Genomic DNA, 24,115 nt, shown 5'->3' on the forward strand with positions numbered 1-24,115 from the left:
CTGTCTTCCAGATTCTCTCTAAGTGGGCTCCCCATCAAGAGGACCCAAGGCCTGCAAAGTGAGGACCCACAAAACACTTTACTGCCCCACCCCCAGCCAGGTGGGAATGAAAGAAAGTGAAGTTGCTCAGTCATGTCCGACTCTTTCCGACCGCCTGGACTGAAGCCTACCAGGCTCCTCCATCCATGGAATTTTCCAGGCAAGAGTACTGGAGTGGGGTGGGAATAGGCACACCTTTTCAGAGCAGAGACACTGTGGTAGGGCCAAGGCTGGGGGTGGAGTCAGAGTAGGAGGTGGGGCCAGGACCAGGGGTGGGATCAGAGTGGGAGATGGGGTCAGGGGTAGAGTCAGTTAGGAGGCGGGGTCAAGGTCAGGCCAGGGCAGGGCCCTAAGGGACTTGGTACTGGGAACACCAGAGGCCCCAGCCCATCCTGGGACAGCGCAGGTGAAGCAACGGTGATCTGCGCCCAGCACACAAGCTCCAGCCACAGCACGTTTTCTCTATCACCAGCCCAAGACCGCCGGGGCAAGGTTCAGGGGCAGCTGAAGCACCAGCTCAATCAGCCCTGCAGAACTTTCTTCCATCTCTCCAGGCATGGCCCCTCGGGCTCACCAGGCCCTCACAACACCTGCTCGGTGTATTTGCTGCGCCACACCACCACACCAGTCATGGCGATGGTCAGCAGGATGGGCACGGTGATCAGCGGGATAAGAATTTCGTCTGGGGGGTCCTCCCAGTCTTGCCTGTCCACCGAGCAGTTTTGGAAGAACTGCCTATGGACGCCGGCGATGAAGCTCTCAGCCAAGGGGTTGGGCCAGTAGCAACCCACCACGTTGGTCTCCACCTCCGTGCAGTTGGTGAAGCTCTCGTAGTACCTGTGAAGGCAAGGAGTTTGACCATTCAGCTCCCCCACCACTTCTAACTTTGGCCCTGAGTTACAGGAAAATGGGGGGCAGTGCTGTGTGGCCACCGGTTCTCAGCATGGCCCCAGGCCACATGGGAAAAGTGGCCTCGTGCTACAACCTCTCTTGGGCCTGCTGGTCTGGCAGTATCCATCCCCCTGGCGTCCTTGCCCTGAGATTCTCTCGTGTGGTGGCCCCATACCCTGCAAGAAACTCTGAGGCCATGAGCTCCCCAAAATATACCCCATGCCCCGTCTGCATCTCGTACGTCATCCCTGCCCTCATCATGGTCGTCCACACTGTCACTTCCTCCCTACAAGGAAAGGAACTCCCAACACCCCAGCTCTGGACTCAGCCCCCAGGGTGCCAGCACCCCCAGGTCTTCCTAGAGGACACTCTGAGCCTGGGCTCTTTCTCTAAGGCCAAAGGTCACAGCCCCTTGACCTGCAAGGCCCTTCTCACCTAGGACCACTATATGGGCCTCCCAGGGGAAGAGATCTCTCTGAGGCCAAGAGAAAGCTGCCTCCCAGTCAGGTTAACCTGCCTTCATTAACCTGACTGGGTGGTGCAGGGAGGTGGAGGGGCATCCCACCTGTCCTCCTCTCCGAAGTTACCTTCCTTAGCCCCCACCTGACAGGACACATGGGACCCCCTCTGCCCAGGGTCTTCCTGTCTGTGTTGACCAAACCTGGAAAGGCACTTAGCAAGCCGTGAACGAGAAGCCACGTCCATCAAACAGCCAGGCTCCTGATGGTCCATATAGCCAACCAATGGTTACCACTGGCAGTCCCCAGAATTCAATCCAAAAGCCCACTGACCGAGGATTACGGGCCTCTGGGGCTGCTGACCTAGACTGGCAGCCATTGTTCAAGATGCTCTGGTCAGAGGGCTGGTTGAATATCTGCCTCAGTGTGCCAGCTCCGACCACTGCCCACCTGGCAAAGTGCTTCACACAGGACAGGTATGGGGCAGGAAGGGGTTCCTGCCTCAGCTCCACATGGGAGCTAGGCTTTGCAACCACCCTTCTCCTTCCGGTACTGACCCAGGAAGGGTGGCATGAGCAACAGGAAGAATCCACTTCCTGCAGGAGCTTCCTGTACACAACCTCATCTCTGCCTGAAAAGGCAGGGGAAAACAGGGCAGCGGATCCATTCAGCCAGACCTTTCACCACTCCTCCTGGTGGTCCTGGGGCAAATGGTTTCCCAGCCCAAACATTTGGCTGGTTGGTCAGGCACACATCTGCCCGCACCCCTCCAGTAATGCAGGCAAGGAAGAGCCACACAAGGCAAAAGAAAGCAGGAAACAAAGGCTACAGCCTGGAATCCATGTGCAGACCCATGATGCGGTCCTTGGGATGGGTCCAGGCTCTGGGTCGCCTCACTAACCAGGTCCTCAGGCAAACCGTCACCCCCAAGACCCACCCCTCCCACTGGGCCCCATCAGTGGCCTGCCACCCCAGAGCTTCTAACCCAACACCCTGCAGAGCCCCCACCCACCCCAGAGCTCAGTGCAACTGAGACAAGGTACAAGGAGCAGGACGTGGAGGGTGATTTGAGGCCCGTGTGACCCCCGTGCACAGAAAAGAGTACAAGGTAGCAGCTTAGGGCTCAGGATGTCAAACGGCTATCTTCCAATCTCAGCTTGGCTGACCATCTTCCTGACTTTGCCCACATTGCTTAGCCTCCCTGAGCCTCAGTTTCTCCACCTGTAAATGGGATTCATAATTCTCAGCCAATAAGGTAATGGGCCCTATTAGGTGAAAGCCCCCACCTTGGTGAAAAGACCAAATTAGGTGCTGTGAATACACTTCTGGTAAGTGCCTGGCACATAGTAGGTTCTCAGTGAGGTCATGGGTGAGTCCCAAAGGCTAGGGCTTGGGCAGAGCTGAGACCTACAGGGCCATGTGCAGACTGCCCACGCTTGCTGCTTCTCAAGATCACTGGGAACTGACTCCTTATTGTGACAGAAAATGTTGTTACAATAAAAGACAGCAAGGGTCAGGCACTCAGGCACAAGGCAACAGTTGCAGAAGCCAACACCCACAGCCCAGCACCCCGCGTTCCCAGGGCTGGGGAGGCAGATGAGGCAGGGATGCACACATTTCCACACACAGTCCCAGGTGCTGTTAACTCATCAGCCTGTGTTCAACCTGGAGATAAAATCAAGGTGTTCTTCCCAAGGAAGCTGCCATTTGTGTGACATCACAGAACCAGGGTCACGACAAGCTCGGTTCTTCCCAAGCGACTCTGGTCACCCTGGGGCCTTTCCACGCCCTCCCTTCAGTCTGTCTCCCAGAGCACCCTCCCTGCAGCCCCTGAGGGTGCTCTCACAATGAGCAAAAATGCAGCCATGGTCCAGAGGGGAAAGTTGGGATGTGGAACCCAGAAGACAGGCAAACTGCCCCTGGCAGTTTCCCTCTTCCACGAGCAAACTTTTCCCTAGTCCAGCAGACATCAGCCCCTCTCTCCTCCAAGACCCCTTCCTGGCTGACCCCTCTACTGTCCTCCAGCCCTGGGGCTGGATGTCTGTTTGATCTCACTGAGGCTTTAGCAGGTGACAGAAGCCCAGGACAGGAAACTCACACCTCCTCCCTAAACCTCCACCCCTGTGTGTCCACTCGGCTTGGTGTTCAGGTCAGGTTCCAAGGACAATAAGAAGACTGGCCAAGGCCCTTCCTGAACACCCCCTTCCCCTTTCCCAGCAGACACAGAAATTTTGTTCCATTTGGTTCAGTGAACAGCTATGTGTGGAGTCCATGAGGGGGCTTGGATGTGCCCACAAGGAGACACTGTCCCCTGGGGAGATGGCCATGGAAGCCCATAGAACAACCACTAGGAACAGACAGCACAGGGGTCAGGGTCTTGGGGTGGAAAGGGCTGGAGCAACTGATAGAAATCCAGGGGTCCCAGGCAGGCATGGCCCACAGGACAGGTTGAATGCAGCAGCCACCAGCACTGTGCCAGGCAGAGACTTCTAAGTGGGAAGTGGGGGAAGGTAGGCACAGGCCATCAGTGATTTCCAAGGAGGTGAAAGGTGTACCTAGACACCTGATGCTGGGTGTGATCACAGGAGATGAAAAATATCTCAGAAGCTTCTAGAAAGCGGGGCCCTCTGTGGTGGGGCCCTCACCACACCAGGTAGAAACCAGTGGGACTCAGTTTCTCTGTGGTCCAATGGTCCTGACTACCGACCCAGCCCTGGCTGGTGCTGTGAGGAAAACCCAAAAGGACAACTCCACCCAGCACGGACCGTGAAGAGAGGCAGGCACCCCAGGGCAGGGCACCAACCACATTCAGGAAGGGGAGTGGGTGTCAGGGGTTCCCAGAGAAATGACCACATTCAGAAGAGTGGGGGACGTACAACCTGGAATGTTCAATTTGGAGCAGCCAGTGTGGTCAGTGAGGGGAGTAAGGGGCTGGGAGGCTTGGAATGAACCTCGGAACTTGGGAAGCACAGGTGCTGTGGGCAGGGCAAGGGCAGGGCATGGGCAGGGACACTCACACGATGAACTCCGAGAGGTTGCACCATTTCCAGACCTCTACCTTCATCATCTTTTCGGCGAAGGTCTTGCCACAGCGGGGCAGCATGGCCAACATACGCTTCTCATTGCAGCCACCCACCGGGGGAGACTCCCCTAGAGAGGAGAGAGTTGTGAGTATCACTAGGAAGGCTAGGTGCTGTCATGACCCTTGAAGGCTCGTGCTGATGCCCCTCAAGGTCAGCTGGGGTCTTCTTCCATCACCTTGACCTCCATGTAACTCAAGAAGGTTGAAGCCAGTGCAGAAAGAGGAACCCACGTTGAGGTGTCACCAAGACAGGACCCAGAAGGGTCACAGAAAGAAGTCCTCTAGTGAGGCATGGGAAGAAGCAGGCAAGGGAGGGCAGCATGCAGAGAGATTGGGGTCTTGGGAGTGGAGAGGCTGAGGGAAGATGGGTTCCAGTGGGATAAAATATAGGAGAGGACTTCACTGGTGGTCCAGTAGTTAAGAATCTACCTGCCAATGCAGGGGACATGGGTTCAATCTCTGGTCTGGGAAGATCCACATGTCATGGGGGCAAAAAAGTCCATACACCACAACTACTGAAGCCCAAGCACCTAGAGCCCATGGTCTGCAACAAGGGAAGCCACTGCAATGAGAAGCCCGCATGTCGCAACTAGAGAGTGGCTCTCATTGCTCTCTGCAACTAGAGAAAGCCTGCATGAGCAACAAAGACCCAACATAGCCAAAAATAAATAAATAAAATATTTAAATAGAATAAATATACAGGAGAAAGTCACTGTGTCCTTGTATAAGATGAAGTCTTCTCATATGACACCAAAAATACAAAGAAAAGAAAAACATAGAAACTGAACTACACCAAATTTTTAGACTGTTGTGCTTCAAAAGATACCATCGAAAGAGTGAAGACATCCCACAGAATGAAAGCAAATATATAAAAATCATATCTCTGATACAGGGTTTGTATCTGAAATATATAAAGAACTCATGACTATTAAACAAGAGCAATGACTCATTTAAAAATAGGCAAAAGGGGAATTCCCTGGTGGTCCAGTGGTTAGGACTCAGTGCTTTCCCTGCCAGGACCTGGGTTCAATCCCTGGTTGGGGAACTAAGATCCCACAAGTCATGTGGCACTGCCAAGGGTCGGGGGGAAAGGAATGAAAGGTTTGGAAGGTTCTTGTTCTATACATGAATTGATATAATATCACTTAGACTGTGATGTTAAAGATACATACTACAAATCCTAAAGCAACCACTACAGTAATCAAAAAATAATAATAATTACTGCCAATTAGTGAAGGGGAAGAAGGAGAAATTAAAAAGTGGAAAAAAATACAAAATCTAAAAGAAAGCAGAAAAAGAGAGAAGTGGGGGCAAGAACTGATAGTACCATGGTAGATTTAAAATTAACCATATCAATAAATTATCACATTGAAAGTAAATAGTCTTAGCACCTCAATAAAGAAATAAAAACTGTTGGGACTTTCTTGGTGGTCCAGTGGTTAAGACTCCAAGCTTCGACTGCAGGGGCGCAGGTTCGACCCCTAGTCATGGAGCTAAGATCCTACATGCCACATGGCATACCCAAAATTCAAAAAATGAAGCAAGGATTATTTGATGAAATCAAAAGGCAAAATCCAAAATCCAATCACAGGCTATTTATACGTACCCTACCTTAAAATGACTCAAAAAGATTCAGGGTAAAAGGTGGGGAACAATATGCCATGCAACCACTAATCAAAAGAAAGCTAGAGTGGCTACATTAATACTGGACAAAGTGTATTTCAGAGCCAAGAGTATCACCAGAGTCTTTCCATAATAATTAAAGACTCAATTCATTAACAGTAGTTGAGTGAAAGGGGAAGAAGTGACGTTGGAGGCTGGACCCAAAGGTAGACTAGTGCAGGTGTGCAGGCCGTCCCAGTTTATTTAAAGCCTAACAGAAGGCAGAGGTGGGTTTTTAAACTCCACACTCCCCCGCTGAACCCACCCTGAGCCTCAGAACATTCACATCGTGGGGTCCCAGGTAGGCAGCAGCCAAGCCGGAAGCTGACACCTCTCAAAGAGAAGCCTTGCCGTCTCTGCAGGAAGAGGGTGCCCTTCTGAAGTTAACCACAACCACTAGATGCCCAGCCCCACTCCCTTGGAGTCACTGGTTTGCTGTGTGACTCTGGACAGACCCTTCACCCTGCTGGGCCTATGTCTTCTCCTTTATAAAAGAGAATGGTACTGGTTTTGGGTGTTTTCACTAGTTAATAGTCACGCATTTCTTTCAGTTTGTCTCCATCTGGCCACAACTGCCCCACCCATGCATCACTCGGCCTGGACCCCCAGCCACCTAGCCCCCTTCCCAGGCTGCAGCAGGTCTGGCTTATGTGCTCCCAGGCTGTCGATCCAGTTCTATTTTAACACAGCTCTCGATTCTGAAGTCCTTGATGGAAACAATCTATTGTAATACAATTATTCTGAAGGCAGAAAAAAGCCATTCCCCTCTGAGGCTGGTGTAGACCACCGTACCTGAACCCACCTGGGCATCTCTGTGGCTGGGGGCCTCCCTCCCAGCCCCTCTCAGCACTGAGTCTCTCAGGATGACCATGTGAGGTGGAACAAAGGTGTCTGACTTGGCTGCACACCCACACTCCCTGAGGCCACAGCCCTGGCCCATAGCAAGGGTGACTCTGAGACTGGGACCAAAGATTCATATTTTCATATTTGTTAAAAAAAAAACAACACCCCTGCATGATTCCAATGTACTGCCAGAGCTGCAAACAAGTAGGGAAAGCAATGCTTGCTCACAATTACGTGCACACAGGCACGGAGATCTTGTGCAATGAAGATTCTGAGCCAGTAGGCCTGCAGCACCAAGATGCTAATCTCTGACAAGTTCCAGGTGCTGAGAGGCCCTGCCCACACTGCAGAGTTAACAGACAGACAATGGGAGAGCTGAGGAGTCGGAGGTGGTCAAAAAGCCCCACATGTTTACCACGACTCTCTTCCAGCCCAGATGCACTCACTCTCTACTCTGAGCCCCAGTTTCCCCTTCTGGAAATGAACGCTGGCCTGGCTGCCCCTTGCCAGGCTTCCCTCAGCTTCAGTACTGACCAATGTCTGCTGAGTGCCCTGTCCTAAGTGTGGTCCAACTCGCTGAGCCCTGCAACAGCCCAAAAAGACAGGGTCGCTGTGACCACTTGCTCAGTAACAGGGTGGGGGGCCAAACCCATATGCAGCCCTGGGTCCAGGCCGTGCAAGGGGGCACAGGCTCTCGAGCTGCGTGGAGGCAGCTAAGAAGGTCACCTGTGCTCCATTTCCCCCCACCCCCCAAGCCACCCTGTTGCACAGGCACTTTTTCCTTTCAGCTCCTTGACAGGCACCCCAACACAGGCTCCAGTCCACTTAACATCCTCCACATCCAGCCGTGTGCCCATTCCTGGGTCTGGCTGATAGTCTCTGCAGGGTATCCTACATGGGTCTCCTGAGTGCCACCCTCCACCCGTGGGCATGAGCCAGGCAGCTCTCATCCCGTGGTTTGCCTCTACTGGTACTGCCACTCCTCCCAGGTGCAGCCCAACTAGACCTGGCCGTCTAGACCCCCTGGACCACCATCAAAACCCAACTGGACCTGGATCCATGGACCTGGATGATCTGGACGTTAATCCTCTGGGCCTGGACCCCTGGACCTGGAACATCTGGACATCCTCAGCCTAACCCAGGCACCACCTGTCAGATCACTGAGACCCAGTTCAGTGCTTCCTCCTCCTCCATCTCATTCTCCTCCTTCCCCCTGCACATCCTCCCCCTTGGAACTCCTTCCTCCTCTCCCTTCCTCCTTCCTAATAGACCAGAATCTCCATATGTCCCAGAATCGCCACACACCAACATGGCAGGGGCCTGGCCAGAGCAGGTTGAGGATGTGCCATCAAGGACCACGTGACATCCTGAGGCGAGTTTCACGGGATAACTTCTCCTGCCCATGGCGGGAGTGGGCAGTGTGGTATGAGGATGCACAGGACAGGCACCATGGGACACCTGTAAGTGACCTCCATGAGGGGATGGAGGGACAGTTAAGTAGAGCACCATTTCTGATGCACAGGCTTAAGGAACTCCCAGCAAAACCCAACAATCCATCCAGTGTTATAAGACTGAAGTAAAGTTTCTGGTACCGGAATGGGAGGTGGTGAGGTATCTGTCTAAAGTCCAACACCAAGGAGAGAAGAGGGATGTGGGGCTGGGCTCAGTGGTACCAAGACTGGGACTTGGAAGTAAAACTTTCCTCTTTGGTGAGCTTGAGGTCTGCCTGTGAGAAGACAAGTGAGATTTACAAGTCCCTGGATGAAACACTTGGAAAGTCTTTAAATGCCAGAATTGACTGCCGTTTCAAAGAAAATAAGATAGATGGTTTTGGAAAGTTCATGCTGTTTCTTCATTGAATTTTAGAGATCAAGTCCTGAGCCTTTGGAGTAGGAGCACTGATTCCAAGACCCTAGACTACCAGAGAACTAACCCTAGGAAGTATCAGATAGTGAGAACTCACACAAAGGAAACCACTTAAATATAAGACCCACATCACCCAACCACCAGTAGCACCCAGTGCAGGATGCCTCATCTAAACAAACAAAGCAAAAATACAAACCCAGTCATCAGCAGATAGGATTACCACTTCACTCAGCCTTGCCCATCAGAGGAAAAACAAACAAACAAACAAACAAAAACTCAGCACAAATCTCTCCTTATACAAGCTCACACAAACCACTGGACCAACCTTGGGAGGGCAGAAACCAAAAGGAAGAAAGAATTCAGCCTTGCAGCCTGGGAAAAGGAGACCTCAAACACAATAATTTAAAAAAATAATAATAATGAAAAGGCAGAGAAATACTACACAAATGAAGGAATAAACTAGAAACACTGAAGTCCAAATAAATGAAGAGGAACTAGGCAAACTCCCTGAAAAAGAATTCAGAGTAATGATAGTAAAGATGATCAAAAACCTTGAAAACAAAATGGAGAAAATGCAAGAATCAATTAACAAAGACCTAGAAGAATTAAAGAATAAACACACAGAGACAACACAATTACTGAAATTAAAAATACTCTAGAAGGAATTAATAGCAGAGTATCTGAAACAGAAGAATGAATCTGAGAGCTGGAAGATAAAATGGTGGAAATAACTTCTGAAGAGCAGAATAAAGTAAAAAGGATGAAAAGAACTGAGGCTAGTCTCAAAGACATTTGAGACAATATCAAAAGCACCAACATTCGTATTATAGGGGTCCCAGAAGAAGAAGAGAAAAAGAAAGGGTATGAGAAGTTTTTTGAAGAGATTATAGTTGAAATTTTCCCCAACATGGAAAAGGAAATAGTCAATCAAGTCCAAGAGGCACAAAGAGTCCCATACAGGATAAATCCAATGAGAAGCATGCCAAGACACATACTAATCAAACTAACAAAAACTAAACACAAAGAAAGAATATCAAAAGCAGCAAGGGAGAAGCAACAAGTAACATACAAGGGAAATCCCATATTCTTAACAGCTGATCTTTCAGCAGAAACTCTGCAAGCCAGAAGGGTATATTTAAAGCACTGAAAGGGAAAAATCTACAACCAAGATTACTGTACCTGGCAAGGATCTCATTTAAAATTGATGGAGAAATAAAAGCTTTTTAGACAAGCAAAAGTGAAGAGAATTCAGTACCACCAAACCAGCTTTACAATAAATGTTAAAGGGACTTATATAGTAAAGAAATACAAGAGAAGAAAAAAGATCTACAAAATCAATCCCAAACAATTAAGAAAATGGAGGTAGGAACATATATATCAATAACTACTTTAAATGTAAATGGATTAAACGCTCCAACCAAAAGGCACAAACTGGCTGAATGTATGCAAAAACAAGACCCATATACATGATGTCTACAAGAAACCCACTTCAGACCTAAAGACACATATAGACTGAAAGTGAAAGGACGGGAGAATATATTCCATGAAAATGGGAAGCAAAAGAAAGCTGGAGTTGCTGCTGCTGCTGCTGCTAAGTCTCTTCAGTCGTGCCCGACTCTGTGTGACCCCATAGACAGCAGCCCACCAGGCTCCCCCGTCCCTGGGATTCTCAAGGCAAGAACACTGGATCGAGTTGCCATTTCCTTCTCCAAGGCGTGAAAGTGAAGTCGCTCAGTTGTGTCCAACTCTTAGTGACCCCATGGACTGCAGCCTACGAGGTTCCTGCATCCATGAGATTTTCCAGGCAAGAGTACTAGAGTGGGGTGCCATTGCCTTCTCTGAAAGCTGGAGTAGTAATCCTCACATCAGACAAAATAGACCTTAAAATAAAGAATATTACAAAAGATAAGGAAGGACACTACACAATGAATAAGGGATCAATCCAAGAGGAAGACATAACAGTTGTAAATATCTCTGCACCCAACATAGAAGCACCTCAATAAGACAAACACCAACAGACATAAAAGGAGAAATTGACAGTAACACAATAATAGTAGGAGAATTTAACAACCCCACTCACACCAATGGACAAATCATCAAAACAGAAAATTAACAAGGAAACACAGGTCTTAAATGATGCATTAGATGAAATGGATCTTATTGATATCTTCAGGACATTCCACCCAAATGCAGAAGAATACACCTTCTTCTCAAGTGCACATGGAACATTCTCCAGGATAGACCACATCTTGGGTCACAAATCAAACCTCAGTAAATTTAAGAAAATTGAAATCATATCAAGCACCTTCTCTGACTACAACGCTATGAGACTGGATATCAATTACAAGAAAAAAACTGTAAGAAACACAAACACATGGAGATTAAACAACACATTTCTAAATAACCAACAAGTTACTGAAGAAATCTAAAGGGAAACCAAAAAATCTCTAGAAATAAGTGACAATGAAGATATGACCACTCAAAATCTATGGGATGCAGCAACAGCAGTTCTAAGAGGGAAGTTTATAGCAATACAGTCCTACCTCAAGAAACAAGAAAAACATCGAATAGGCAACCTAACTTTACACCTAAAACAACTGGAAAAAGAGGAACAAAAAACCCCAAACTTAGTAGCAGGAAAGAAGTCATAAAGATCCAAGCAGAAATAAATGAAAAAGAAATGAAAGAAACAATAGTAAAGATTAATAAAACTAAAAGCTGGCTCTTTGAGAAGATAAACAAAATTGGCAAACCTGTAGCCAGACCTATCAATAAAACAAGAGAAGAATCAAATCAACAAAATTAGAAATGAAAAAGGAGAGGTTACAATGGACAATGCAGAAATACAAAGGATTATAAGAGACTATTATGAACAACTATAGGGCAATAAAATGGATAACCTGGAAGAAATAAACAGATTCTTAGAAAAGTTCAATCTTCCAAGACTGAACCAGGAAGAAATAGAAATTATGAACAACCCAGTTACAACCACTGAAATTGAAGCTGTGATCAAAAATCTCCCAAAAAACAAAGCCCAGGACCAGATGGCTTCACAGGAGAATTCTATCAGTTAGAGAAGAGCTAATGCCTATCCTCGTAAAACTCTTTCAAAAAATTGCAGAGGAAGGAACACTTCCAAACTCATTCTGTGAGGCCACCATCACCCTGATACCAAAACCAGACAAAGACAACACACAAAAAAGAAAACTACAGGCCAATATCACTGATGAATCTAGATACAAAAATCCTCAACAAAATTTTAGCAAACAGAATTCAGCAACACATCAGAAAGCTCATACACCATGATCAAGTTGGGTTTATTCCAGGAATGCGAGGATTCTTCAATATATGAAAATCAATCAATGTGATACACCATATTAACAAATTGAAAGATAAAAATCATATGATAATCTCAATAGATGCAGAAAAAGCCTTTGACAAAACTCAGCACCCATTTATAATTAAAACTCTTCAAAAAACAGCCATAGGAGGAACCTACCTCAACATAGTAAAGGCCACATATGATAAGCCTATAGCAAACATTCTCAATGGTGAAAAACTGACAGCATTCCCCCTAAGATCAGGAACAAGACAAGGGTGTCCACTCTCACCACTATTATTCAACATAGTCCTGGAAATCCTAGCTACAGCAATCAGAGAAGAGAGAGAAATAAAAGGAATCCATGTTGGAAAAGAAGAAGTAAAGCTCTCACTGTTTGCAGATGACATGATACTGTACATAGAAAACCCTAAAGACAGTATCAGAAAATTACTAGAGCTAATCAGTGAATTCAGCAAAGTTACAGGATACAAAATCAATACACAGAAATCACTTGCATTTCTATATACTAATAATGAAAAATCAGAAAGAGAAATTAAGGAATCAATCCCATTCACCACTGGAACAAAAAGGATTAAATATCTAGGAATAAACTTACCTAAGGAGACAAACAGTACACAGAAAATTATGACACTAATGAAAGAAATCAAAGATGACATAAACAGATGGAGAGATAGTCCATGTTCCTGGGTAGGAAGAATTAATATTGTGAAAATGACTATACTACCAAATGCAATCTACCAGATTCAGTGCAATCCCTATCAAATTACCAATCGCATTTTTCACAGAAATAGAACAAAAATTTCACAATTCACATGGAAACACAAAAGATCCCAAATAGCCAAAGCAGTCTTGAGAAAGAAGAATGGAGCTGAAGGAATCAACCTTCCTGACTTCAAATTATACTACAAAGCTACAGTCATCAAGACAGTATGGTACTGGCACAAAAACAGAAAAATAGATCAATGGAATAAGATAGAAAGCCCAGAGATAAACCCATGTACCTATGGGTACCTTATTTTTGACAAAGGAGGCAAGAATATACAATGGGGCAAAGACAGCCTCTTCAATAAATGGTGCTGGGAAAACTGGACAGCTACATGTAAAAGAATGACATTAGAACACTTCCTAATACCACACACAAAGATAAACTCAAAATGGATTAAAGACTTAAACGTAAGACCATAAACTCTAAAACTCTTAGAGGAAAACATAGGCAGAACTCTTGATGACATAAATCAAAGCAAGATCCTCTATGGCCCACCTCCTAGAGTAACAGAAACAAAAACAAAACCAAACAAGTGGGACCTGATTCAATTTAAAAGCTTTTGCACAGCAAAGGAAACTATAAGCAAGGTGAAAAGACAGCCCTCAGAAAATAATAGCAAATGAAACAACTGACAAAGGATTAATTTCCAAAATATACAAGTAGGTCATACCACTCAATGCCAGAAAAACAAACAACCCAATCAAAAAATGGGGAAAAGACTTAAACACACATTTCTCCAAAGAAGACATACAGATGGCTAACAAACACATGAAAAGATGCTCAACATCGCTTATTATTAGAGAAATCCAAATCAAAACTACAATGAGATATCACCTCACACCAGTCAGAATGGCCATCATAAAAAGTCTACAAACAATAAATGCTGGAGAGGGTATGGAGAAAAGGGAACACTCTTGCACTCTTGGTGGAATGTAAATTGATACAGCCACTATGGAAGACAGTATGGAGATTCCTTAAAAAAAACTAGGAATAAAATCATCATATGAGCCAGCAATCCCACTCCTAGGCATATTATACCCTGCTTCTGCGAAGTTACTTCAGTCGTGTCCGACTCCATGTGACCCCTTAGTCGGCAGCCCACCAGGCTCCCCCATCCCTGGGATTCTCCAGGCAAGAATACTGGAGTGGGTTGCCATTTCCTTCTCCAATGCATGAAAGTGAAAAGTGAAAGTGAAGTGAAGTTGCTCAGTCATGTCCAACTCTTAGCGACCCCATGGACTGCAGCCTACCAGCCTCCTCCATCCATGGGATTTTCCAGGCAAGAGTACTGGAGTGGGGTGCCATTATACCCTGAGGAAACCAAAATTGAAAAAGACTCATGTATCCCATTGTTCACTGCAGGACTATTTACAATAGCTAGAACATGGAAGCAACCTAGATGTTCATCAACAGATGAGTGGATAAAGAAGTTGTGGTACATATACACAATGGAATATTACTCAGCCATAGAAGGGAATGCATTTGAGTCAGTTCTGATGAGGTGGATGAACCTAGAATCTATTATATAGAATGAAGTGAGTCAGAAAAAGAAAGATAAATATTGTATTCTAACACATATATATGGAATCTAGAAGAATGGTACTGAAGAACTTATTTACAGGGCAGCAGTGGAGAAACAGACATAGGAAATAGACTTATGGACATGGGGAGAGGGGAGGAGAGATTGAGATGTATAGAAAAAGTAACATGGAAACTTACATTACCATATATAAAATAAATAGCCAGCGGGAATTTGCTGTGTGTTTCAGGAAACTCAAACAGGGGCTCCGTATCAACTTAGAGCAGTGGGATGGGGAGGGAGATGGGAGGGAGGTTCAAAAGTGTGAGGACATATGTATACCTATGGCTGTTTCATGTCTGACAGAAAACAACAAAATTCTATAAAGCAATTATCCTTCAATAAAACAATAGATTAAAAACAAAAAAAAAGAGAGGTAAAGATGCAGATTCCTGACAACACCAAAAAGGTAGATGGTTGCCACCCACTCAGGCAACCAGCTGCATTAGAAAAGGTCTCAGAAATTAACTTGGAATAGAAAACCATTTCAGCGGTTCCATCAGGGAAACAAAGAAAAAGCAGGACTGTGTTTCTTTTGTCTAGGGGACTTTCAGACTCTGGGAAATGATAAACAGCCAAACAGATGCATTTCGGAAAGAAAAGGCTTTTACGGCCAGTCATTTGGAAATGAAAAACAGGAGCTCTCATTCTCCTCCAGTGCAAACAAGCAGCAAGCAGACCATGGCCTCCTCGGTGGGCTCAGCAGTGACGGGCCACAGCCAGTATGGTTCTGGGACACTGTGGGGTCTGGAAGGTTCTGCCCTCAGCCCCTGTGGTCTGGCAAGTTCCCTCCCCATCCTGGACCTCAATTTCCATATACTGACGTCAGAGGACCTCCAAGGCACCTCTGAGCTAAGCACCTCCTTGCAGTCACTGGGGTACCTGATATCCAGCACTGCACCTGGGCCCACTTGAGTGCACAGAATCCAATGCGACAGGAGATGGCCCGACAGCAGGACATTACTCCCACCAGTGACAAACACAGTGACAGTGCCATGTTTATACACAGACACACTGGCACTGGCACTCTGTGTGGTGGTGCTGTAAGTGAGCCCCTGGGAGCCACAGATGCTAGCAAACTCAAGTGTTCACAGAATGTGTGCCAGGCACTGGCAGGAGCTTCCCATACATGCAACTCCACACTCCTAGGTTCCCACACAGCTTATGGGGACTGAACTCACTGAATCCGGCTGGCAGTCACACGCATGCGTGCGTGCTCAGTTGCTTCAGTCGTGTCTGACTCTTTGGGATCCCATGGACTGCAGCCCTCCAGGCTCCTCTGTCCAGGGGATTTCCCAGGCAAGGATACCGGAGTGGGTTGCCATGCCCTCCTCCAGAGGATCTTCCCAACCCAGAGATCAAACTCACGTCTCCTGTAGCTCCTGCACTGCAGGCGGATTCTTTACTGCTAAGTCACCAGGGAAGCCCAGCTGGCAGTCACAACAGCCCTTTCTAGGTTGCTAGAGTGGGAAAAGCTGAGACTAAGTGCTGCTAAATGTTTTATGATCATGGGGATCAACTGCTGCAGAGAGAGGCACCCCGGGAGTAATATCCAAACCCAACGGTTGTGTCAAGAGCAAGGCATGAAACTGAGCCAGCAGGCCTTGGGTTAATTAGTAGAACTTCAAGCCAAAAGGAAAAAAAAAGGTGGGGGGCAGGGGAAGGCTTTTTAAATGCAAGTAAGTTTAGGACCCCATGGACTGGTGAGCCATGGCCCACCAGGCTCCTCTGTCCATGAAATTCTCCAGACGAGAATACTGGAGTGGGTTGCCATTCTCTTCTCCAGAGGATCTTCCCAAACCAGGGATTGAACCCAGGTCTCCTGCACTTCAGGCAGACTCCCTACTGTCTGAGCCACCAGGAAGCCACATCATAATTGTGTCTTTATCTTTGGATAATATTACCAAAATTAGTCTATAAACTACCAAAATTAATCTATGATCTCTATTTAACTGTCTTAAAGAAAAGTGAGCACTTACAAATCAAACATTTCTAAATACAACAAAAAACTAACCAAAATGAATTTCAGGTCCATGCACTCTGCAGAATATTAAGTATTAAATTAATATCCAGTATTAAGATTTGTTAATTAATACAGATATGTCTTCAGAATCATCAGTACTACATATGATACTTTTCTTGTACAAAGGTTTACTGAAAGTAAATTCATGTTATATCTATTGAAAAAGTTATCAACAAAAAACTGATTTGCCATGATGATATTGTCATAAGTAGTAAAATACAGAAAAATGATATAGAAGTTTTTAGATGAACTCTTTAGAAATGATTATGTTTTAATTATTTTAGATTCTCAGTTCAGTTCAGTTCAGTTCAGTCGCTCAGTCGTGTCCGACTCTTTGCGACCCCATGAATCGCAGCACGCCAGGCCTCCCTGTCCATCACCAACTCCTGGAGTTCACTCAGACTCACGTCCATCAGGTCGGTGATGCCATCCAGCCATCTCATCCTCAGTTGTCCCCTTCTCCTCCTGCCCACAATCCCTCCCAGCATCAGAGTCTTTTCCAATGAGTCAACTCTTCCCATGAGGTGGCCAAAGTACTGGAGTTTCAGCTTTAGCATCATTCCTTCCAAAGAAATCCCAAGGTTGATCTCCTTCAGAATGGACTGGTTGGATCTCCTTGCAGTCCAAGGGACTCTCAAGAGTCTTCTCCAACACCACAGTTCAAAAGCATCAATTCTTCAGCACTCTGCCTTCTTCACAGTCCAACTCTCACATCCATACATGATCAATGGAAAAACCATAGCCTTGACTAGGCGGACCTTAGTCAGCAAAGTAATGTCTCTGCTTTTTAATATACTATCTAGGTTGGTCATAACTTTTCTTCCAAGGAGTAAGCGTCTTTTAATTTCATGGGGACAGTCACCATCTGCAGTGATTTTGGAGCCCCAAAAAATAGTTTCCACTATTTCCGCATCTATTTCCCATGAAGTGATGGGACCAGATGCCATGATCTTCGTTTTCTGAACGTTGAGCTTTAAGCCAACTTTTTCACTCTCCTCTTTCACTTTCATCAAGAGGCTTTTTAGTTCCTCTTCACTTTCTGCCATAAGGGTGGTGTCATCTGCATATCTGAGGTTATTGATATTTCTCCCGGCAATCTTGATTCCAGCTTGTGTTTCTTCCAATCCATCGTTTCTCATGATGTACTCTGCATATAAGTTAAATAAGCAGGGTGACAATATACAGCCTTGACATACTCCTTTTCCTATTTGGAACCAGTCTGTTGTTCCATGTCCAGTTCTAACTGTTGCTTCCTGACCTGCATACAGATTTCTCAAGAGGCAGGTTAGGTCGTCTGGTATTCCCATCTCTTTCAGAATTTTCCACAGTTTATTGTGATCCACACAGTCAAAGGCTTTGGCATAGTCAATAAAGCAGAAGTAGATGTTTTTCTGGAACTCTCTTGCTTTTTCCATGATCCAGCAGATGTTGGCAATTTGATCTCTGGTTCCTCTGCCTTTTCTAAAACCAGCTTGAACATCAGGGAGTTCACAGTTCACTTATTGCTGATTCTCAGTAACTTGAAATTTAAAGTTTTGCTAAATTAAGTTAAATGATAAAAATTCGTTGAAGGTCTAGGTCATTTTTTTAAGATAAAATACTGGAATATTGATTGCTATACAAGTGTAGCATTCTTTTGTCTTCTTAGGAGAGAAAAAACTAAAGATGTTTGTACCACTTTAAAGAGAGAAATTATGCTACAAAAATGTATGTTTTTAGAGGTTATAGAACATGTTTATAAGTTTGTCAATTAGAAAATGTTAGTATAACAAACAGTTCAATTACTTGCCTTTTGGGTTTTGCTAGAGATTAGGGTTTTTAAGGATGAAAATTACAATAAATATGTAATTAAAACTACTAAAAATAATAGTCAGTTGTGTCCGATTCTGTGGGACCCCATGGACTGTAGCCTGCCAGGCTCCTCCGTCCATGGACTTCTTCAGGCAAGAGTACTAAAGTTAAGTAGCCAGTGGCTAAGACTCCGCACTCCCAATGCAGGGGGCCCAGGTTCAAACCCTGGTCAGGAAACTAGATCCCATATGCTGCAACTAAGCATATGCAGGCTGGAAAAGATCCCGCATGCCACAACTAAGAGTTTGCATGCCTGACGAAGATCAAAGATCCTGGGTCGCAACTGAGACCTGGCACAGCTAAATAAATAATTTTTTTTAAAAAAAGAATGGAGATAGTTTTGTTAAAGAAAAAAGAAAAACAATTTTGCCCTAGAGCTCATCGTTTCTAGATGGGAAAAAGATATGGGACAAACTTACGTGAATACAGAAGTCGTGGAGGTTTATGTAAAAGGAATCTTAAGAAAAGTTTTACGCATGGTCAGGATTGAGTAAGATTAAATGGAAGTTAATAAAATAAATGAATTTTATTATCAAAAGTAAACTAATACAAGACTGGAGTTTGGTTTTCTCACTCTGTTAAAAGAGCAATGTTTCCTGGAATATTGAGCTGTTTTTGATAAGAGTTAGGTTTCCTTCTCTAGCTAACTGAGTTCTCCAAATGGCCCCTGAAGCATCTCTGAAAGAAATATTAAACTAATCAAGATTATCTGGTTTATTAAACTTCATGGAGAGCATTAAGTGGAAAATTGACCTAGTAAAGTTGTCAGAGTGTAACTACTCATGACACGTATCGCTGCTTGCTTTCTAGTCTACTGCCTGAGGTGCATGTACAACATTTGTGGGACAATCTGATATGGCTGATAAGATGTGCAACCTGTAAAGGGCTTCCCAGGTGGCGCTAGTGGCAAAGAACAGTCTGTCAATGGAGAAGACATAAAAGACATGGGTTCAGTCCCTGGGTGGGAAGATCCCCTGGAGCAGAGCACAGCAACCCACTCTAGTATTCTCGCCCGGAGAATCCCATGGACAGAGAGCCTGGCCGGCAACAGTCCATAGGGTTGCAAAGAGTCAGACACGACTGAGGCAACTTAACACACACACATAACCTATAGAATGTCCCACTGTCACCATACCTCTGTAGTCCTTTTTATGCCTGATTAGTTTTCCTCCAACATGGATAACTAGGCTTTTCATGTAAATGAAAAAAAAAAACTGAAAAAAATTTTTCATTTATATGAAAAAATAACTACTTTTCATATAAATGAAAAGTAGGACTAGCACCAAGGCAGAGGACAGACCCAGGGCAAGCAGCAAACATGATCAAGGGACAAATATTTTTATCATCAATGCTTTCTACTGAAAGACTTGCGATCAGAAGGGGAAAACGATAGAAGAAATTTTCACGTATTGAGGTATGTGGAAGTCATTCTGATTTATATGATTTAACTCAAATTTTATGCTAATTTAAAAGGGCTTGTTTGCGGCCTATTTAACACACATTGTAGGGCTTCCCTGGTGGTCCAGTGGCTAAGACGCCATGTTCCCAACGCAAGGGACCTGGGTTCCATCCCTTGTCAGGGACCTAGATCCCACAAGTCGCAGCTCAAGTTCCCATGCCACAGCTAAAAGACTGCATGCTGCAACTAAGACCCAGCACTGCTGAATAAATAGGTAAAAGAAAGAAGTATTTTTAAAGGAATGAATGACTGAAAGGTTGTAGACATGGAGTAACAAAAGTAGCAGTTAGGCCTGCAGCAGTCTCAGAATCTTTAGCTCCTCCCTGAAGAACTTAGATAACACTGTCCAGTGCATATTCCTGAGTTGTCTTACAGATACTAAAACCACCAGGGAGAAAGAGCTAACTGCCTGATGATCAAACTGCACCCATAATACAAGCTGCTCCAATTTGAGCAGTGCTGTTCTGCACATAGCCCCCACCTGCACATCCTTGAAGCTTTCCCTTAAAAGCTCCTGCCCTGGGACTTCCCTGGCAGTCCAATGGTTAAGACCTTGCCTTCCAGGGCAAGGGGTACAGGTTGGGTCCCTGGTCAGGGAGCTAAGATCCCACATGCCTTGAAGCCAAACAACCAAAACATAAAACAGAAGCAATATTGTAACAAATTCAATCAGTTCAGTTCAGTCACTCAGTTGTATCCAACTCTTTGTGACCCCATGGACTGCAGCACGCCAGGCTTCCCTGTCCATCACAAACTCCCAGAGCTTGCTCAAACTCATGTCCGTAGAGTCGGTGATGCCATCCAACCATCTCATCCTCTGTTGTCCCCTTCTCCTCTTGCCTTCAATCTTTCCCAGCATCAGGGTCTTTTCAAATGAGTCAGCTCTTCACATCAGGTGGCCAAAATATTGGAGCTTCAACTTCAGCATCATTCCTTCCAATGAATATTCAGGACTGATTTCCTTTAGGATTGACTGGTTTGATCTCCTTGCAGTCCAAGGACTCTCAAGAGTCTTCTCCAACACCAGAGTTCAAAAGTCTCAGTTCTTCTGCACTCAACTTTCTTTATGGTCCAACTCTCACATCCATACAAGACTACTGGAAAAACCATAGCTTTGACTAGATGGACCTTTGTTGGCAAAGTAATGTCTCTGCTTTTTAATATACTGTCTAGGTTGGTCAACAAATTCAATAAAGACTTTTAAGATGGTCCACATTTAAAAAACATAAAATCATTATTAAAAAATTATAAAAGCTCTTGCCCTCTGGTTGGCAACTTGGAGTTGATTTGGGTGATTTGATCTTCCTAGGTTGCTGGCTTCCTGAATAAAGCATTTTTTCCCCCACTAACCCTTGTCTTCAAGACTGATTTTTGAGCATTGAGCAGTCAAACCTGAGTCCAGTTTCAGCCCCAGTCAGTAACAGGCACAGAACCAGAGCCCTAGCTGTGTGGACTTCTGCTGGACCTCATGACCCCAGGGCCCTGCACAGCAGCACCTGCTTCTGAATTAGGGTTTGTAATTCTCAAAGCACCTTCCCTGATGGGTCCTTCAGAGCCTGTCCTCAGTGGGCCCTTATGATCACTAGGAACAGCCCCCCCTGCTAGCCCAGCTCCCGTACTCATTTGTACCACCCAGAGACAGCTCAGGGATGGCGGGGTGTCAGCATCCAGAGCAGCCCTGGCACCCTCCTTCAAGACACAGCAGCCTCCAGGGCTGTGTGGCCCCCATTCCATGAATGACAAAGCAGTACGAGCCCATGAGCAGGCCTCCCTCTCTGCATCTCCTCGACTCAGTCAGGAGTCAGTTCCTGAGGTCCTTACTCTGATGAGGCCAGCTCTGGACTGTGTCTGCTAAGGGGCTGACCTGGACCTTGACACTGGCTGGGGAGCCTGAGCCCAGGTTCTGTGGGCGAGGGACACCAGGTCCAATGAGACAAGATGAGGCAGCTTCCAGAACCACGCCAGCATGAGCCCAAGGCTATTAACATGGAAGGTTTCTCCACAGGGCCTGCCTTTGGTCCTTCTCAATTCCAGGCTGTAGGCGGGCGAGGACAGCCTCAGTTTCCGTCATAATGAATCAGAGTCTTCTCCCATTACAAGAACCAAAATCTCCATGCAGACGTAGAGAACAGACTTGTGTACACAGCAGTGGAAGAAGAGGGTAGGACGAATTGAGAAAGTAGCACTGACATATACACTACCATGTGTAAAACAGATAACAAGTGGGAAGCTGCTGTGTAACAGAGGGAGTCCAGCCTGGTGCTCTGTGATGACCTAGAGGGGTGGGGCGGGAGGGGGGTGAGGAAGGGGATATATATGTAATTATGATTGATTCACTTTGTTGCATGGCAGAAACCAGCACATTTTAAAGTAACTATCTTCCAATTAAAAAATTAAAATTAAAAAAAATCTTCATCCAAGGGTTTTGCATTTGAAGCTTGCTGAAATCCTGTATCAGTGTGCTCCTGATCTCCTGACTTCTGGAAGCCACCAATCACTCTTTCCTCTAACACAAAAATCCAGCTAACCCTAGGGCTCTAACCCCTGAACATTAAATGAAGTCATACTTTATCCACCTCAGACATCACCAGTGGAAAGATAACCTGGAGTTCAAGATGTCAATGGGCCTAAGCAGCTTTTTCCAAATTGCAGGTCATCGAAGCTGACAGTAGCAATGCAAACAAGCCCAATTTTACATCTTCCAGTCAGGGAAACTGAGGCCAGTAAGAACAAGGGAGCATCCCAAAGGACCCAGGGGACAGTGGACCCCCAGGCCAGGGCTTCCCCCTCTCAGAGCTGGCCAGGCTTTCCCACGGAAGCCCTCCCCAAACACGGGTACCCTATCACTGGTTCTTGGATGATTTCCTTAGAAGGATTTTTCAAAACAAGCATTTCATTCAATCCACTCCCAGTTTGTGAGCAATGTGTCTTCCCAGGAGCCCCGTGTTTTCTCGCTGGAGAAGGGGTCTGGGAGGGGAAACCTCAGAAAGCCGCCCTCTGTCCCCTCCAGCCAGTTGCTCCAGACACAGGCACACACACTCACACTGAAACACTGTCCCCGGAGGACAGACACAGGAGAGAAGATCTAGCACTCCCACTTCTGGTTTCCTCTCATCCACACCCCTGCGCCGGCTGTGCACCCGGGAGCCCGGGAAGTGGAGCACACTGCCTCACAGGGAGGAGGGAGATGGACACGCCCGCCAGTCCCCAGTCCCAGAACAGCGCGGCCGGAGACATCGCAGCAGGGAGGAGCAGGCTCTGGCCGAGCCCGTTGGCCAAGTACAGCCTGCCGGAGACCCTTTGCCTTCCTTCCAAGCCCGGCCCGTCACCATCAGCTGGAGCATCTTGGGGACCGCGCCTCCAGAGCCCGGCGCGCCGGGCTGGCCCAGATCGGTGCTGAGGAGGAGGAGCAGCCAGGTGCAGAGGCAGGATGCCAAAGGCCGCGCGGATCCCTCGACCCCCGAGGAGCTTGGGGCGCCCCGGGGCCGGACCCAGCGTCCCCTTACCGCAGAGCAGCAGAAGCAGCAGTAGTGGGAAAAAGTAGGGGGGCCGCAGCGCTCTTGTCCCCATGGCTGGCCAGATGTGACGCGCGGTCCAGCTGTGACGCACAGTCCAGCTGCGGGCGCGGTGCAGCTGCGTCCCCGCTGGGGGCGCCCGGGGACAGAGCCCAGGCCGGGGAGGGGCCGCCAACAGCCCGCCCCCAGGAGGTGCCTGCCCCTAGGCTGTGCTCTCCGCCCTCTGGGATGAGCCTCCCTCCCCCCAACAGGTGCCCTCCATCAGGTCGCGCTCCCCCAGGACGTGCTGCCCCTCAGGACGCTCCCATCCCTATGACGAACCCCCCAAGGATGCGTCCTACCCCCCAGGACGTGCCTCCCCTCACTGACCGGTCCTTCCCCCAGGACGCATCCCCTCCCCAGCGCCCTTCCTTCTGCCCTAAGAGTGTGGTCCTAGAAGCCCTGGTGTCCAGCTGGGCTGGGGAGCAAGCTGGGGGGCGGGTGGGAGCCTGGCCGGGAGTGGGGGGACCCAGCAGGTGCACTCACCCTCAATCCAGCCCTCAAAGGAGCCCAGGAAGGTGTCTGGAGAAAGATGGCTGTGTGGCTTGGTGCTGTGGGAGACCATGGAGGGAGCAAGTGGGTGCAGGGGGCGACCCCCTGGGGAGAAAGCTGGGTGTGAGTGGAGGCATCTCTGTGAGGGGGTGAGAAGTGGGGACTTCAGGGTAGAACCCCGAGTACTTATGGGCCTCCGGCCCTAGG

General features: G+C 46.9%; 1 protein-coding gene across 1 annotated transcript; it reads right to left on the reverse strand.

Moving 5' to 3' along the window:
* Positions 1–620: 620 nt before the first annotated feature.
* On the reverse strand, positions 621–23,459 carry RAMP3 (receptor activity modifying protein 3). The gene is made up of 3 exons (XM_052638939.1): positions 23,369–23,459; positions 4,406–4,538; positions 621–876 (listed from the first exon to the last, which is right to left on the reverse strand). Exons 1-3 carry the CDS (start codon positions 23,430–23,432, stop codon positions 621–623), a joined length of 453 nt encoding a protein of 150 aa, XP_052494899.1. The 5' UTR covers positions 23,433–23,459.
* Between the last annotated feature and the right edge of the window lie 656 nt (positions 23,460–24,115).

This window comes from Budorcas taxicolor, chromosome 4, assembly GCF_023091745.1.
Source record: "Budorcas taxicolor isolate Tak-1 chromosome 4, Takin1.1, whole genome shotgun sequence".
In the NCBI taxonomy this organism is placed as follows: Eukaryota; Metazoa; Chordata; class Mammalia; order Artiodactyla; family Bovidae; genus Budorcas; species Budorcas taxicolor.